The 16,134-nt window shown below is 37.0% G+C and overlaps 1 protein-coding gene across 7 annotated transcripts in view; it reads left to right on the top strand.

Annotated features, from left to right (window-relative positions):
* Window positions 1-16,134, top strand: part of NSMAF (neutral sphingomyelinase activation associated factor) — a 61,606-nt gene that overhangs the window by 11,997 nt on the left and 33,475 nt on the right. For 6 of the 7 annotated variants that reach the window (XM_069466473.1, XM_069466471.1, XM_069466475.1 and 3 more), the window contains exons 3-7: window positions 7,204-7,282; window positions 7,376-7,443; window positions 7,524-7,560; window positions 11,050-11,100; window positions 15,973-16,044. The exons of the other annotated variant lie outside the window; for it this stretch is intronic. In XM_069466473.1, the coding sequence (XP_069322574.1) occupies window positions 7,204-7,282; window positions 7,376-7,443; window positions 7,524-7,560; window positions 11,050-11,100; window positions 15,973-16,044 (307 nt within the window). The remainder of the gene's footprint in view (window positions 1-7,203; window positions 7,283-7,375; window positions 7,444-7,523; window positions 7,561-11,049; window positions 11,101-15,972; window positions 16,045-16,134) is intronic. 7 annotated transcript variants of the gene reach the window in all.

Genomic DNA, 16,134 nt, shown 5'->3' on the forward strand with positions numbered 1-16,134 from the left:
CAAAGCTAAAAAGCATTCATTCTAATTTTTCTAAGGTTGTGGGTATCTTAAATGAGCTTAGTAGGACTCTGATCCATCTCATCATTTTTTCCTTGCATTTCTCATATAGTTATGCACTATCCTCTGCTCTCAATTATTTGGGTTATAGTGTTATAAAGTAATTATTGTAATCCACAAGAGTGGTATGAAGTCAGCACTTTCAAAATCAATAATGCAATTGGAACTAGAAGCAAAATCTGATTTCTCGATATTTTAACAACTACTACTATAAAAACAGATTGTTTCTTTGAGCTTACCTTTTGAAATCTATGTACAAAAGTGTGTAATGAATTTTTTTTTGTTTAAAATGGCAATTTTGAATTAACTAAGATGCAAGTTGCTCCAGCAAAATTATATCTGCTAGTGATTTCCTTTTGGGGGGTTACTTAACAACTATAGGCCACAACTTAGAAAATGCTTTGACATTAGATAAATGTTTTTATTTTTACTGTTCTTCAGGCTGTATCCTTAAAGGATCAAAAACATGTAGTATTTGTTTAAATATAAGCCAAAGTAAAAGTGATTTGGCTTTTTGTTTGGTACCTTATGACATATCTATTTCCTTAGCATTCAATCAGATCAGACAATTACTATTCCCGAACACAGTACCTTGCTTTCTTACCTCTGAAATTTTGCTCATATTCTTTTTCCTAATTCCATGCTTATTTTTCTCCTAACATTCCTCTGTCCTATATCATAATAATGCCTTTCTTAAAATTAAATGTATTTATTACTAAAATACAAATATAGGATAGAAAGCTAAAACCTGTTTTTATAATTTTGAAGTTTTTATTAGGGCAAAATGGTACACCCCTGTGGAAGATTTGGTAATATCTAGCAAGATTTCATGTGCATCAACCTATTGATATAGCATTGATACTTAGGATGCTATTTCAAAGATACAATGGCAAATATATAAGTGGACATATGTACGAGGTTAGTTATTGCAGTTCTACTTGTAGCAGCAAAAGACTAGAAACAATTCATAGAAGACTGACTGAACCAACTGATGCCATGTGATGTCCACATAACGGGGTACTATGCAGCTGTGACAGGGTGTGAAGTTCTATATAATGCTGGGGAGTGATCTCTGGATGTACTAAGTACAAATATCAAGGGCAGAATACTGTGTATTGTATGCTTCTTTTAGAAGAAGTGGGGAAGAATTATTATTTGGTTATTTTTTTTAAATTCTAAACACAAACTAAAAGCTAAGGAAAATGGTTATCCAGTCAGAAGAGGGAGGGATCAGGAAGATAATATAGAGGTGGAAACTAGATTTCTCCAAATGTGCCTTATTTTATAACTTTGATTTTAGAACCATATAAATATTTTATAGATTTTTAATATAGACTTAATTTTGAAAAGAAACAGTAAATCCTAAAAATTAAAGAGAAAATGAAACAAGTAAACTTAACTATAAAGTTAGAGAGTTAATCACAGGGAATTTTTTAATCAACTTCACAACACAGTGATTTGATGAAAAAGAATTCCAAAGTTGTAAACTTTTCAGTAGTGGTATTGTTGTTAATAGTATAATACTGATATTGCTATTTTGAAACTAATTTATATGCACATGCATATAGATTTATATAGTTAGATAAAAAAATTGAATAATTATGTTAATGCCAAGACCAAGATTTTCAGGATACAGAGATCTAAATATAATATTAAGGCCAGGCATAGTGGCTCATGCCTGTAATCCTAGCACTTTGGAAGGCCAAGGTGGGAGGATCACTTGAGGCCAGGGGTTTGAGACCAGCCTGGGCAACATAGCGAGACCCTGACTCTGTCTCTACAAAAAATAGGAAAATTAGCTGGACATGGTGACACATGCCTGTAGTTCCAGCTGCTCAGGAGGCTGAGACAGGAGGATCACTTAAGGCCAGAAATTTTAGGCTATAGTGAGCTATGATTGTGCCACTGCACTCCAGTGTGGGTAACAGAGCAAGACTCTATCTCTAAAAAATATTTACAAATAAATAAATAAATATAATATTAAAGAAGTTAAATAAAGCTTTGTAATCCCTTGCATTTGAATTGGAAATGCCTATATGGATTCATGTACTTTTCCTTTTTTTCCCCAGCTATATTGAGGTATAATTAACAAATATTAACGAAAATCATACATATTTAAAGTGTACAACATGATGTTTTGATGTAAGTATATGTTGTGAAATGATTCCCACAATCTAATTAACATAACCATCAACCCACATAGTTACCTTCTTTTTTGTGAGTGTGGGTGAGAACATTTAAGATCTACTTCCTGAGCCAATTTCAAGTGTACAGTAGAATATTATTAACTATAGTCAATAGCTATACATTAAATCTCTAGAACTTACTCATCCTGCATAATGGAAAATTTGTATACTTTGGCCAATGTCTCCCATTTCTCCCACCCCCTGAACCCTGGCAACAACCTTCTACTTTCTGCTTCTATGATTCAACTTCTTTAGATTCCACATGACATCATGTAGTATTTGTCTTCTGTGCTTGGTTTATTTCACTTAAGGTCCTCTGAGTTCATCCATGTTGTCACAAATGACAGGCTTTCCTTCTTTTCTAAGGCTGAATAATATTCTGTTGTGTGTATATATATACATGTATATTTTTATGCATTTATATATATAATCATATCTTCTTTATTCATCTGTTGATGGACACTTAGATTGTTCCTAAATCTTGGCTACTGTGAATACACTATAAAGAACTTGGAGTACAGATATATCTTCAACATACTGATTTCATTTCTTTCAGATATATATCCAGAAGTGGGATTGCTGGATCATATAGTAGTTCTACTTTGAAGTTTTTGAGGAACCTCCATACTGTTTTTCATAATGGATGGAATAAATTATATTCCCACCAACAGCGTGCAAGGGTTCTCTTTTCTGCACACCATCACCAACATTTGTTATTTTTTGTCTTTTGATAATAGCCATCCAACAGGGTGAGGTGATAGCTCAATGTGGTTTTGATTTGCTTTTCTTTGATGATTTGGGATGTTGAGCATCTTTTCATATTCGTGTTGGCCATTTGTGTGTCTCCTTTTGAGAAATGTCTATTCAGGTGCTTTGCCCATATTTAAATAGGCTATTTGTTATCTTTCTATTGAGCTGTTTGAGTTCTTTATATGTTTTGGATATTAGTCCCTTATCAGATATATAGTTATCTAATATCAGATATATAGTTTCCAAATATTTGCTCCCATTCTTCACTCTAGAGATTGTGTCTTCACTCTGTTTATTGTTTATTTTGGTACAGAAGCTTTTTGGTTTGATGCAATCCGGTTTGTCTATTTTTGCTATGTTTCCTGTGCTTTGGGGATTATAGCCAAAAAATCATTGCTCAGACCAATTTCAAGAAACTTTTCTCCTATTTTTTCTTCTAGCAATTTTAGTTTCAGGACTTACATTTGTCTTTAATTTATTTCAAGTTGATTTTTATATATGGGGCAAGATAAGGTCCAATTTCATTCTTCTGCATGTGGGTATCTAGTTTTTCCAACACCATTTTTGAAGAGACCATCATTTTTTCATTTTGTGTTCTTGGCACTTTCATCAACAATCAGTTGATTGTAAATGTGTGGATTTATTTCTGGGTTCTCTACTCTGTTCCATTGGTCTGTAAGTCTATTTTTGTGCCAGTACCACACCATTTTGATTACTATAGCTTTGTGTGGTATATTTTGAAATCAAGTAGTTTGAAGCCTCCAGCTTTGTTCCTCTTGCTCAAGATTGCTTTGGCTATTTTGGGTCTTTTGTAGTTCCATACCAATTTTAGGATTGTTTTATTTCTATTTCTCTGAAAAATGCCATTGGGATTTTGATAGGAATTGCCTTCAATCTGTAGATTGCTTTGGGAAGTATGGATATTTTAACAATACCAATTCTTTCTATCCATGAACACTGCATATCGTTCCATTTATTTGTGTCTTCTTCAGTTTCTTTCATTGGTGTTTTATAGTTTTCAGGGTACAGATCTTTTATCTCCTTGGTTAAATTTATTCTTCAGTATTTTATTTTTCTTTGGATGATATTGTAAAAGGAATTGTTTCCTTAATTTCTTTTTTGGATAGTTCATTGCTAGTGTATAGAAACACACTAATTTTTGTACATTAATTTTGCATTCTGTAACTTTACTAAAGTTGTTTATTAGTTCTAATAGTTTTTTTGTAGAATCTTTAGGGTTCTCTCTCTCTCTCTCTCTCTCTCTTTTTTTTAAGACAGGATCTTGCTCTGTCACCCAGGATAGAGGACAGTGTACAGTGGCATCATCATAGCTCACAGTAACCTCAAACTCGTGGGCTCAAGTGATCCTCCTGCCTCAGCCTCCTAAGTGGCTGGGACTACAGGGGCATGACACCATACCCAGCTAATTTTTCTATTTTTTGTAGAGGTGAAGTCTCACTTTTGCTCAGGCTGGTCTTGAACTCCTGGCCTCCAACAATCCTCCTGCCTTGGCCTCCCAAAGTGCAGGGATTACTGGGATGAGCCACTGTGCCCAGCCAAGGGTTCTATCTATATAAAATCATATTGTTTTGAAACAGAAACAGTTTAACTTCTTCCATTCCAATTTGGATGCCTTTTATTTCTTTTTCTTGCCTAATTGCTCTGGGTAGGATTCCTAGTACTGTGTTGAGTAGGATTGGCAAGAGTGAGCACCCTTGTGTTGTTCCTGTGTATTTTTCTCTTTAAATGAAAGTATTTCTTGCCTCTGTCTTCTGAAAAGGCCTACAAACAACTCAGTAGCAATCAGAACTAAGACTGTGGTCTATGAATATCACTACCCACTAAAAGGATGAGGGCTTTTTGGAGAAATGGCTGATTCTGTGTCTGGGACAGGAGATGTGTGAGGTGAGCCTGGAACATCCTGGCGTACAGGCAAGTAAGGAAGACATCAGAGACTACACAAAGGAATTAAAGCGACACAGGGCCAACTTGAAGAAGCTAACACTGGACCAAAAATGGAATAAATTGAGTGTCAAAAAAGAATAATATCTGCAGTAGATTGAAGTATATCAGAAATGTTAAAATCCATGAGTGCATAATGATAGATACATGTATATGTGTATGTGTATGTGTGTGTATATAATCCTAGTCAGAATACCTTCGAAGAATAGGACAACAACTCATTTTTCTCAAACTTGATAAAGAATCAAGCATTTTTCGTATTTTCCTTGTACAAATTGTACTTCAGGGTAACCAAATTGCTGATAAGTAAAGTTTTTCTTTGTTGACAAATTCTAGCTAATAAACACAGAAGGAATGATAAAATTTCTACCCCTAATGAAAGAATGGATCTACACCAGGATTGGCAAACGACTGCCCTTGGGCCAAATCTGAGCTGCCGCTTGTTTTTATAAATAAAGTTTTACTGGAACACAGCCAAGCCCATTTGTTTACATGTTGTGTGTGGCTGCTTTCCCCTGCAGCAGCAGAGTTGAATAGTTGTGACAGAGACCATATGGCCCATAAAGCCAAAAACATTTACTATCTGGCGCTTCACGGAAAAACTTTGCCAACTGCTGATCTAGACAGTAATCTTCAATGGCCGCTGAAGCCATTAGGTGAGACGCTGCTGAGTGTAGGAGGCTCCAGGTAGGACAAATAGCATGTGCAAAGCTCAGGGTTGCAAGTGAGCAAGTTGTCCCTAGTACCTTGTTATGAGTAGACCACTGAATTAATGTAACACACATTTTGGCAATGAGGTAGACAGGAAAGGCCTGTCTGGACTTTATCCTGTAGGCCAGGAGGCCATAGGCATATTTGTAAACAAGGAAGGATATGAGATTTGTTTGGTAGAGGAAGAATTGGGTGGAGGAGGTATAGGGAGGCAGAAGTGGGAGAGCAATTAGGCTCTTTCAAGAGTATGAGTGAAATAACTGCTTCAGTTAAGGCAGGGAGACAGGGGAACCCTGGGGTGGCACAGTAAGAGAGTGCACCAGGGAACCAAGGAATGGCTAGAGAAAAAAATCCAAATGTCGTTTAAGTGATTTTAAAGAACCTAAGATCTTTAAAAAGTTCTACTTGTAAACAAATTGTACTCTTGGAAACTGATCTTCAGGTGATTTTTTTTAAGGTATTAATAATATTTCAGCATCTCTTAACCTGTGTTCTGACTACATAATAAGCTATTGCCTTGGTTTGATCGTTGATAAGAGACATCCAATCAATTAAAAAAAGAAGATGTGTAGAGTTTTTAAAAATAATGAGCAAATTTTCTCTTTTTCTTTCTTTTGTTGTTTTTTTTTTTTTTTTTTTTTGAGACAGAGTCTCACTCTCACCCTCCTGGGTAGAGTGCAGTGGTGTCATTGTAGCTCACTGCAACCTCAAACTACTGAGCTCAAGCCATCCTCCTGCCTTGGCCTCCCAGAGTGCTGGGATTACAGGCATGAGCCACCGCGCCCAGCAGAACAAGTTTTCTTAAGGGTGGAGATTTTTTTTAGCCTCAGGCAAGTGATGCATATTGACCAAAACTACTCATTGTGTCTAAAATGCTCAGGCAGGTTTCTTTCCAAAATTCATTGAAGCTATATAAATGTTTCAAGAAATAATAAAATGGTAAGGTCTATAACTTATTTCTTTGATACTATAGTAGTAGCCTGGTAGTCTTCCAGATTGCTTATTATCATGGAACAAATTTTTTCCTGAATTCCTACATAACCCCAAATCACTGTTAAAAACATTTTATGTGCTAAATTCAAACTCTCTTACTTTTTCCATGATTATACATAAAAGAAGAAAATCTCTTTACCGAATCAATTTTAGATATTTAATATTACCTTCTGAATTGTCCTTATATAGGGAATTATTATAAAAGCCAACAGAATTTACAGGATAGATTCAGCCTTTATTTTAGTTTCCCTTTCAGAGTAGTGCTGAGGACCAAATAAGGTAATGAAAATAAAATGCATGAGACAGTCCTCAGCAAGTCACACCATAAAGACAATATGGACAGATTTCTCTAGCCTCTAGGTAGGCGGAGATAGGGGAAAAATTGTTGTTTTTTTCCAAACTTTCATACTCTTCTCTGTAATAGTGTTATTGATCTTTTATTAGTTGACATTTTATTAACCTACTTTCTAGTTAAATTGTATCATGATTATTTCATGACTTTTGTTATATTTATTAAATGATATTTTGTACTTTGATTCCCTAGAAAAGTCAGAGGCTCCTTAAAGATTTGTTCAAAATCAGTGATTTTTGAACCAGATGCAATATCCCAGCCCATCATTAAGGTAAACACATTCTAAATGTGAACAAAGATGTTACTATTTTTGTGTATATTTTACTTTTGCTTATTTTTATATTTTTCTCACAATTTTATCCAGATTCCTTTGAGAGATTGTATAAATATAGGAAAACATGGAGAAAATGGAGCCAATAGACACTTTGCAAAGTATGTCATTTTCACTTACTGTTTAATTTTACTTCAGCCAAAAAACTATATATATTTAATGACTTTTATCTATATTTTAGGGCAAAATCTGGGGAGATTTCACTCATTTTCAGTCAGGTAAGAAGCACATAGTAAAATTTTTTTAGAAAGTGAATGAACATTTATATATTTATATATTTTAGTATGATGAAATGATTTCTAGAAATATCAAATGAAGACTACTGGAATAGAAATTTAAATACTTTTAAAATTTAATCATTGAGAAATATGTTTGTCTAAAGATGGGATCCCTAATGGAATCCTTAATGTCTCTTAAGCATGTGGTATGTGCAGCTTGTGGTTCCATCCTCGGGAGCTCTGGAGTGTGTGAGGGTTGAGATGAAGGAATGGCAGTTCCTCCTCCAGCCTCCTGGTTGTTTGGAAGGTGAGAGGCCAGCACCAAACTACTTAGACGGTCTCAGGGATATCCAAGGCAATGACTGGGGATCACTAGTCCTGTATCATTATGTCTCTTGGGGTCATGACCTTTTGTTCATTCAAAATCTGTACTGCATAATTCCTGCACCCACCACTGCGCTGAGCACAGCACTGGCAATACCAGATCAATTAAAACACGGGTTTTCTTCTGTTGTACCATTAATTAGTGTATAGATTTTTTAAAAATTATAAATAAGAAGAAAGTAGAGGTCTTCTACTACCTTTTGGCTCTGGATTTCACCTTCTTCATCTTTAAAATGAAGGAATGAGCCTTCACTCTCTGCAGAGCCCTCGTTCCTTGAGGTGTTCAGAGAAAAATAGTTCTGGGTTCAAGGAAGTGTAGGAAAAGCTATGGGAAACAAAGACACACAGATTTCTTGACTTCAGGACTCGGCCTAAAGCCCCTGCCATATGGCAGTGCATGGAGAGCCTCGAGGTGACTGGTGAGGAGGAGAGAGTACTCCCAGCACTGTTTGGATCATTGAACGCCTTTGTTTATGGAAACATTGTTAATGATTCTGGTCAACCCTGTGCCCTCATGTCTATGTTAGGATTCTACTTCATAACCTTGTTCTAAAAGTCCATATCTTGAAAGGAAGAGGTAATTTTTCATTTGGAAGTAGGTTTTTCATTATAAAATTATACATTTCAGTTATTTTAGTAAAATTTTAATAACTTTGGGCTTAGAAATAAGGCCCTAAAATCCTTCCACCTACTTTTAATAGTTGAAAAGGTCTCATATCAAACCAGTTCAAATTCAGCTTAACACCAAGGGTGCCTAGACACAAGCTACTCTTTCAAATATTGTTTTAAGCTTTTCATATCAAGTACACAACCAGGCAACTTTTATGTGTTTTGATTACTCAGTAGGTCACAAGGTCTCAGAAATATGTTATGGTGCTTTACATTTAGAGAGTTTTGCTTCCAGATCTTCTGTTGCTGTTAGAATAAAGAGAGAGCTGTGTGTGTGTATGCGTGTGTGTGTTAGTCATAATTTTAACCCATGCATTGAATAAGTATTCTATTCAAGGCTCTGGAGATACAGGTAAAAATAAAACATCGAAGCCTCTCTCCCCATGGACTTTACTTTTTAATGGGGGAGACAAACAATAAACACATATCTCCTCTGATGTCAGGTAGTGATAAATGCTGTGAAGAAAATGAAAGCAGGACAGAAGGATAGAAAACAATAAGGAATATTACCATGCTGCTGTAGGTGGAGTGGTTAGGGTTGCCTTGCTGAGAAGGTACCACTGGACAAGAGACTCAGACGGCATGAGGAAGTGAGCCCTACCATTATCTTAAGTGTTGGTGGCGGGGACAGAGGCACTTCCCCAGGTGGGTGTGTCCTCCACGGGTGGAAGGTGCAGGAGGGTGAGTGCACATGGGGCGTGGGAGTCAAGGAGAGTGTTCAAAGGGAGGCTGGAGCAGGGGCAGGGACCATGTCATGAAGGGCCTTGCAGGCCACAGTGAGGATTTAAAATAAAGCACAGAGAGAATCCATGGAGAGCTGAAAGAGAAGGTGTACATCTGATTTGTATGTATTTATAAATCTTTCTGGAGGCTTAGTAGAGAACATGCTGTATGGGGGCACCAGTGGAAGTCAGGAGGTCCTTTGGGGCCTTCCAGAAACCCAGGTGTTTTGGACCAGGATGGTGAGAGGTGGTCTTTGCCCAGATATATTCTGAAGAAGAACCTACCAGATGTGCCGCTGGATTAGTTACAGAACTTAAAGGAGAACAGTCAGTCAGGACTGACTCCAGCCAGGTGGACAGGAATGCCTTTTATTGCAATAAAGCAGGCTGGGAAGGAGCAGGCTTGGTTTAGAATGTGGGGTTTAAGAAGCCTGGCAGACCTCCGGGACACGCCCAGCAGGCATTAGGATGCATTCATCTGGGTTTCAGAGAGGAGGCTGAGCCTAAAAAGATAAACTGCGGAGTTGGAAGTTTCCAGAGCCTTTTTAAAGCCTTGGGGCTAGATGAGATTTCCCAAGGGCTGAGTGTGGACAGAGAGGTCTGATGACTAAGACCTTGCAGCTTTCTAACATAAGAGGTTGGGAAAAGAGCAGGGTCCAGAAGCAGACAGAAGGAGCAGCCAGTAAGGTTGGAGAGAACCAGGAGCAGGTGTCTGGGAAGCCACATGGAAAACTGCTTTAGGAAGAGCTATTAGCTCCGTTACTTGCTCTGAGAAAGAGAGTCAAGGAAGACTTGAGAATTGATTATTGGATTTGGTGATGTGAAGATCTTGTGCACTTTGTGTCACCATCTGAGAAGTGGTTCCAATAGCATGGTAGGGATGGAAACCTGTCATGGACCCAAGAAAAAGTACAGACAGCTCTTGCAAAGAGTTTTGCCACAAAAAGGAACAGAGAAATGGCAAAAGGAGGATGTGAGACCAAGGGGAAGTGTGTGTATGTGTGTAGGTGTGTGTGTATGTGTGTGTGTGTATGGTGGGGGTAGTGGTTATCTGTGGTTTGTTTGAAATAGGACAGGGTGCAATGTATAATCCTAGGAGCAAAGTGTTTGAGTAGCTGACAGGTGAGGGAGGGCGCACATTCTGTGCCCTATTAGAGGGGCTGGCCTTTGAGGGCCAGGCAGACCCCCTATTGTTATGAAGGAAAGGCAGGGATGAGGCTGCAGGTGTGAGGAGCCTGATGCCTCTGGGTGGATTGTGTTGCTAGTTTCACTGGTTGTTAATATCAAGTATGAGGACAGGTGGCCTGGTGCATGTGAAAGCACCATGTGCCCAGATCACCTCCAGGGAAGAGATGTCTCTTTATGTTAATGAACCTATTTTGTACCACAGTAAATTTGTTCTGCCCATTTCTTAGAAAATCAGCACTTAGATTAGCTTCCTTCCTCTGTCTACTTGGTCACTTGTCTTAGAGATTTATTCAGTGATTGTTGCTATCTTGTTGCCTGGATGCATCTCTTTTTAATTTAATATTTTTTGTTTTAACAACAGAACTTTAAAGTAAAGTAATACTAATATTAATGCAAGTACTTTTGGAAATAGAGATTATGTAACCGTAATTTAAAATGTTGGATTTATAATATCCTAATTTATAGTTACTCTTTACAATGAAATATTTTAGTCATTATTTTACTAGAATTGATTTGTCTTCCTCAGGTATATTTCATTAAAGAACATAATGTTGTGGCACCATATAAAATAGAAAGGGTAAGTAAAGCTTTTCATGTATTCCCAGCGATTTATATAGTAGTTCTGAGCAATAAGATTTTGCAACTCTATTAAGATTTTTAATTAAATATAATAATAATGGATCTTTAAAAGCTTATTACCTAGCAGTTATAACAAAATTACTCAAGGGAGCCATAGACTTTAGTCCAAGAGAATTCAATTAACTTTTGACTTAAAGAAAAAAATGTTACTAATAGGAAAAAAAAAAAACTTAAATGATTAGATTAGAAATTGAAAGCAGAATATGAATCATTTCTAAGTTTATTTACTGGATATTACTAAGAATTTTTTCCCCAGTATATTACTGAAAATTTATTTTAAAAAATATTTGGTATTTATAGGTTATAATATACTCTTGAAAACTCAGTAATTTATAAGTACCCTTAATTAGATAGAATCCATAAAGGGGACTTGAATACAATGTCTGGTTCCCCAGGATATTTCAAGTAAACATAGACATTTCATTTAACCATTTTGTGCTTTAATTCTTTATGCTTCAGCTTAATATACAGTAAAGGGATAGCTCCTACTAAAAGAGTTTTTGTAGAATCTAGGGACAGGGCCAGTGCTTCTTATAATGACGCCACTGTGAATTAGGAAAAGCCACTCTTTCTGGGCAAACATAGACTGAATCTCATTCCCAGTTGCAGGTCAGCCTATAGGGTTTTAGCCAGCCATTTATGGAATGCACAAACTGTATATGCAGTGGCCTTTGGGTTTTATGGACAAGAAACACTTGCGTGTTCTGATTTGTCAGAATTTATAAATACTGAGATTTAATTACTCTGTGATGCTATTGGCATATTGGGTAGGGCAGTTTTTCAGTGCGGGGGGCAGACCCTTATATTAAAGCCTCTTCCCAACTAATAAGTGCCTCTAGTAGACTGCTCCCCCTGTTGTTGTTACAGTACCTCCACACATTGACTAAAGACCCTGGGAGCAATGGGACACACTCCTCCCCACCCCCAAGTGGAGAACCACTATGTGGGGTGCTCTCCCTCTAAAGGCTCTCCCAAGACCCAACTGAAGTGCAAAGCTGCACATGGTCTATTGAAAAATAGACCTGGCCTTTATGTGAAAGGAAATAAGAATGAGGTGTCTAAGCAAAGAAAAGCTCTTTTGTTCCAATATGAATTAGAATACCAAAGGATTCTCAAATTAAAAATTAAAAAGGAGGGGAGTGACAACAGAAAGATGCCAGAATAGGAACCCAAGTCCCTCCTTCCTCCTATGAAGATACTGATTCAACAACACACAGACCCATTCCCTTTTTGAGAAATCCAGAAACCAGTTAAGAGGACCTTGTACCGCAAGTGAGCATAAAACCAACCACATCATAGGAAAACTTGTGGCACTTACTTCTATCCTTCTAGCACAGTGTCATGTGATTGGGAGGAAACTCTCAGCTTCTGGCTTCTCCCTGGAGAGGGGAAAAGAAGACTGGATCACACATCCAGTGTTCTGACTTTTCAGGAGGGCTGCCTGAGGGACTGGCTTCTGTCTCACCTGTCTCAGAGTGTGGATGGAACCCCGCATACTCTAGATGCCTGGGGGCCACAGAGAAAAAAGTGCGGGTGGCATGCTGCTGCTTCAGAGGACCTGTGATACAGTAGACAGACACCAGAGAGAGCAAATGACTCCAAGCTCCTGAAAAAAAGAAAGCAGTAAATCTCTCTAATTAGGAATTTGCATGCTTAAGTCTAAAGAAGAGACATCCACTGCAAAGATTTGAGAGGTCTCCAGCATCTCTACCCAGAATGATTGGCAAAGGTCATTCTCTGTATGAAGGCAGTCCATAGAGAAGAGACTGGGGGAAGTAATTGTTTTTTCAGATATGCTGATACCAGCATAATGTTGTAGGGAACACAGAGAATCAGGGAGAAATGGCCCAATCAAAGGAACAAAATAAATGTCCAGAAACAAACCATAAGGAAAGGGAGGTATATGAATTACCTGACAAAGAATTCAAAATAATTGTCATAAAAATGCTTAGTGAGTTCAGAAGAATTATGCATGAAAAAATGAGAATTTCAACAAAGGGATAGAAAATATAAAAAAGAACCAAACATAAATTTTGGAACTGAAGAATACAAAAACTTAACTGAAAATTTCACTAGAGGATTCGTTCAGAGCAGACTTTACGAAACAGAAGTAAGGACAAGAAAACTCAAAAACAGGTCATTTGAAATTATCCAGTCAGAGGAGCAAAAGGAAGAAAAGGAATGAAAAAGAGCGAAGGAAGCCTAAGGGACTAATGGGATACCATCGAGTGGACCAGATACATAATAAGGGAGTCCAAGAAGGAGAAGAGAGTGAGAAAGGATCAGAAAGTATATCTAAAGAAATAATGGCCCAAAACTTCCCAGATTTAAGAAGTCTAATGGACTCCATGTAGGAACAATCCAAAAGATGTCCACACCAGAACATATTATAATCAAATTGTCAGAAGTCAAAGACAGAATTTTCAAAGCAGCAGGAGAAAAGTAACTGGTTCCATATAAGCAGACTCTCATAAAACTACCAGCAGATTTTTAAGCAGAAAGTTTGCAGGTCAAAAGGGAGTTGGATGATAGATTCAAAGTGCTAAAGAAAACATAATGCCAACAAAGAATACTCTCTCTGGCAAAACTGTCCTTGAGAAATGAGGGAGAGGTAAGGACTTTCCCAGATAGAGAAAAGCAGAGAGAATTCATGACCATGAAACCTTCCACTAAAGCCATTCCTTCAAGTTGAAACAAAAAGATGCTAAGGGGCAGCACAAAAGCATATGAAAGTATAAAGCTTGCTGGGTAAAGACAAAGATAGAATACTGAAGGGTTATGATGGTGGTGTGTAAATCAGTTTTCATCCTGGTATAGAAGTTAAAAGACAAAAATATAATAAAGCCTATAAATATAAATCTGTGTTAATGAATACACAATACAAAAGATATAATTTAGCACATCAGTAACAAAGAGGAGGCAGATATGTAAAATAGTTTTTATATGTGATTACAGTTAAGTTGCTATGAGCCTAAAAGAGATTATTATAACTATAAAATGTGTTATGTAAACCCCATGGTAACACAGAGAAAATACTTATAGAAGATACACAAAAGAAAATGAGGAAGGAATCAAAGGTGATAGCCTGTCACCACAGACTATCAACGCTAAGGAAGATAATAAGAGAAGAAAAGGGACAAAAGAGCTACAAGACAGACAGAAAACAATTAAAATGGCAATAGTAAATCCTATCAATAATTACTTTAAATGTAAATGAATTAAACTCTCCAATCAAAAAACATAGAGTAGCTGAATGGATTAAAAAAAAAACCCCAAGATCCAAACTATTAATATATGCTGTCTATAAGAGACTCATATTTGGTCTAAAGTAAATGGATGGAAAAAAATATTGTATGTAAATGGTAACCAAAAGAGAGCAGGGCTGGCCATATTACACCAGACAAAATGAACTTTAAGTCAAAAAACTGTCACAAGAACCAAAGAAGGACCTATAATGATAAAAGGGTCAATTCACCAGAAAGATATAATAATTATAAATATATGTATTAAGGTTCTCTGGAGACACAGAACCAATAGGATGTGTGTTTTTATACATACCTACCTACATACATATACATATATACATGTATGGGGATATATGTGTATATGTTCATAACACACACATACATATACAGAGACAGAGAGAGAGAGAGAGAGTGGTTTATTAAAAGGAATTGACTCAAGTGATTATAGAGGCTCAGAAGTCCAGACCCAGGAGAGCTGATGGTGTAAGTTCCAGTCTGAAGGCAGAAGACCAATATCCTAGCTTGAAGATAGACAGCAAGAAAGAATTTTTTTCCTCTTATCCTTTTATTCTGTTTAGGCCCTCAATGGATTGGATGAGGCCCACCCACATTGGGGAAGGCAATCTACTCTGTCTGCTGATTCAAATGTTAATCTTATCCAGAAACACTCTCACAGATATACCCAGAAATAATGTTTAGCCAAATATTTGGGCACCCTGTGGCCCAGTCAAACTGACACATAAGGTTATCCATCACAATAAATAGCACCCAATCTCAGAGCACCTGTTATATGAAACATTGGCAGAACCGAAGGGAGAAATAGATAGCAAAGTAATAGGAGTAGGAGATTCAATCTCCACTTTGAACAATCGGTAGAACATCGAGATAGAAGATCAGTAAGGAATCAGAGGTCTTGAACAACAATGTAGACCGAATGGATCTAACAGACATATACAGAACATACCACCCAACAGCAGCCAAATATGCTTTTTTTCCCTCAAGCACGTGGAGCATTCTCTAGGACAGATCAGATGTCTCAAAACAAGTCTCAATAAATTTAAGAAGACTGAAATCATATCATGTATCTTTTTTGACCACAGTAGAGTGAAACTAGAAATCAATAGCAGAAGGCAAACTGGAAAATTCAAAGATATGTCAAAGAAGAAAGTGGGTCAAATGGGTCAAAGAAGAAATCCAAAGAGAAATTGGAAAATATCTTGAGGCAAACAAAAGTGAAAACACAATATAACAAAACTTAGGTGATGCAGCAAAAGCAGTATTAAGAGGGAAATTGATAAACACCTACATTAAAAAAAAAAAAAAAGAAGAAGAAAGATCTCAAATAAGAATCCTAACTCTGTAGCTCAAGGAATTAGAATAAGAAGAGCAAACTAAGTCCAAAGTTAGCAGAAGGAAAGAAATAATAAGTACGGCAGTAAATCCTACGGACTTGGTGGGGGGCAGCTATCAGGCAGAAACATGTAGGATCTAGCAGGTGCTATGCACGTGTTCTAATGACATGCTGCGTCTCTTCCTGTGTTTTGATATATTCCTCTTTTTGTCAGGGCAAAATGGAATATGTCTTCGAATTAGATGTTTCAGGGAAGGTGGAAGACGTTGTGGAGACGTTGCTTCAGGTAAGCCAGTGACTTACTCAGGCACTCATTGGGCAGAGAATTCAAGGCAAACTGAGGCAGAAATTGTTTTTATAAATTTCATATTTATAG

Source organism: Eulemur rufifrons, chromosome 3 (assembly GCF_041146395.1).
Source record: "Eulemur rufifrons isolate Redbay chromosome 3, OSU_ERuf_1, whole genome shotgun sequence".
NCBI classification, from domain to species: domain Eukaryota; kingdom Metazoa; phylum Chordata; class Mammalia; order Primates; family Lemuridae; genus Eulemur; species Eulemur rufifrons.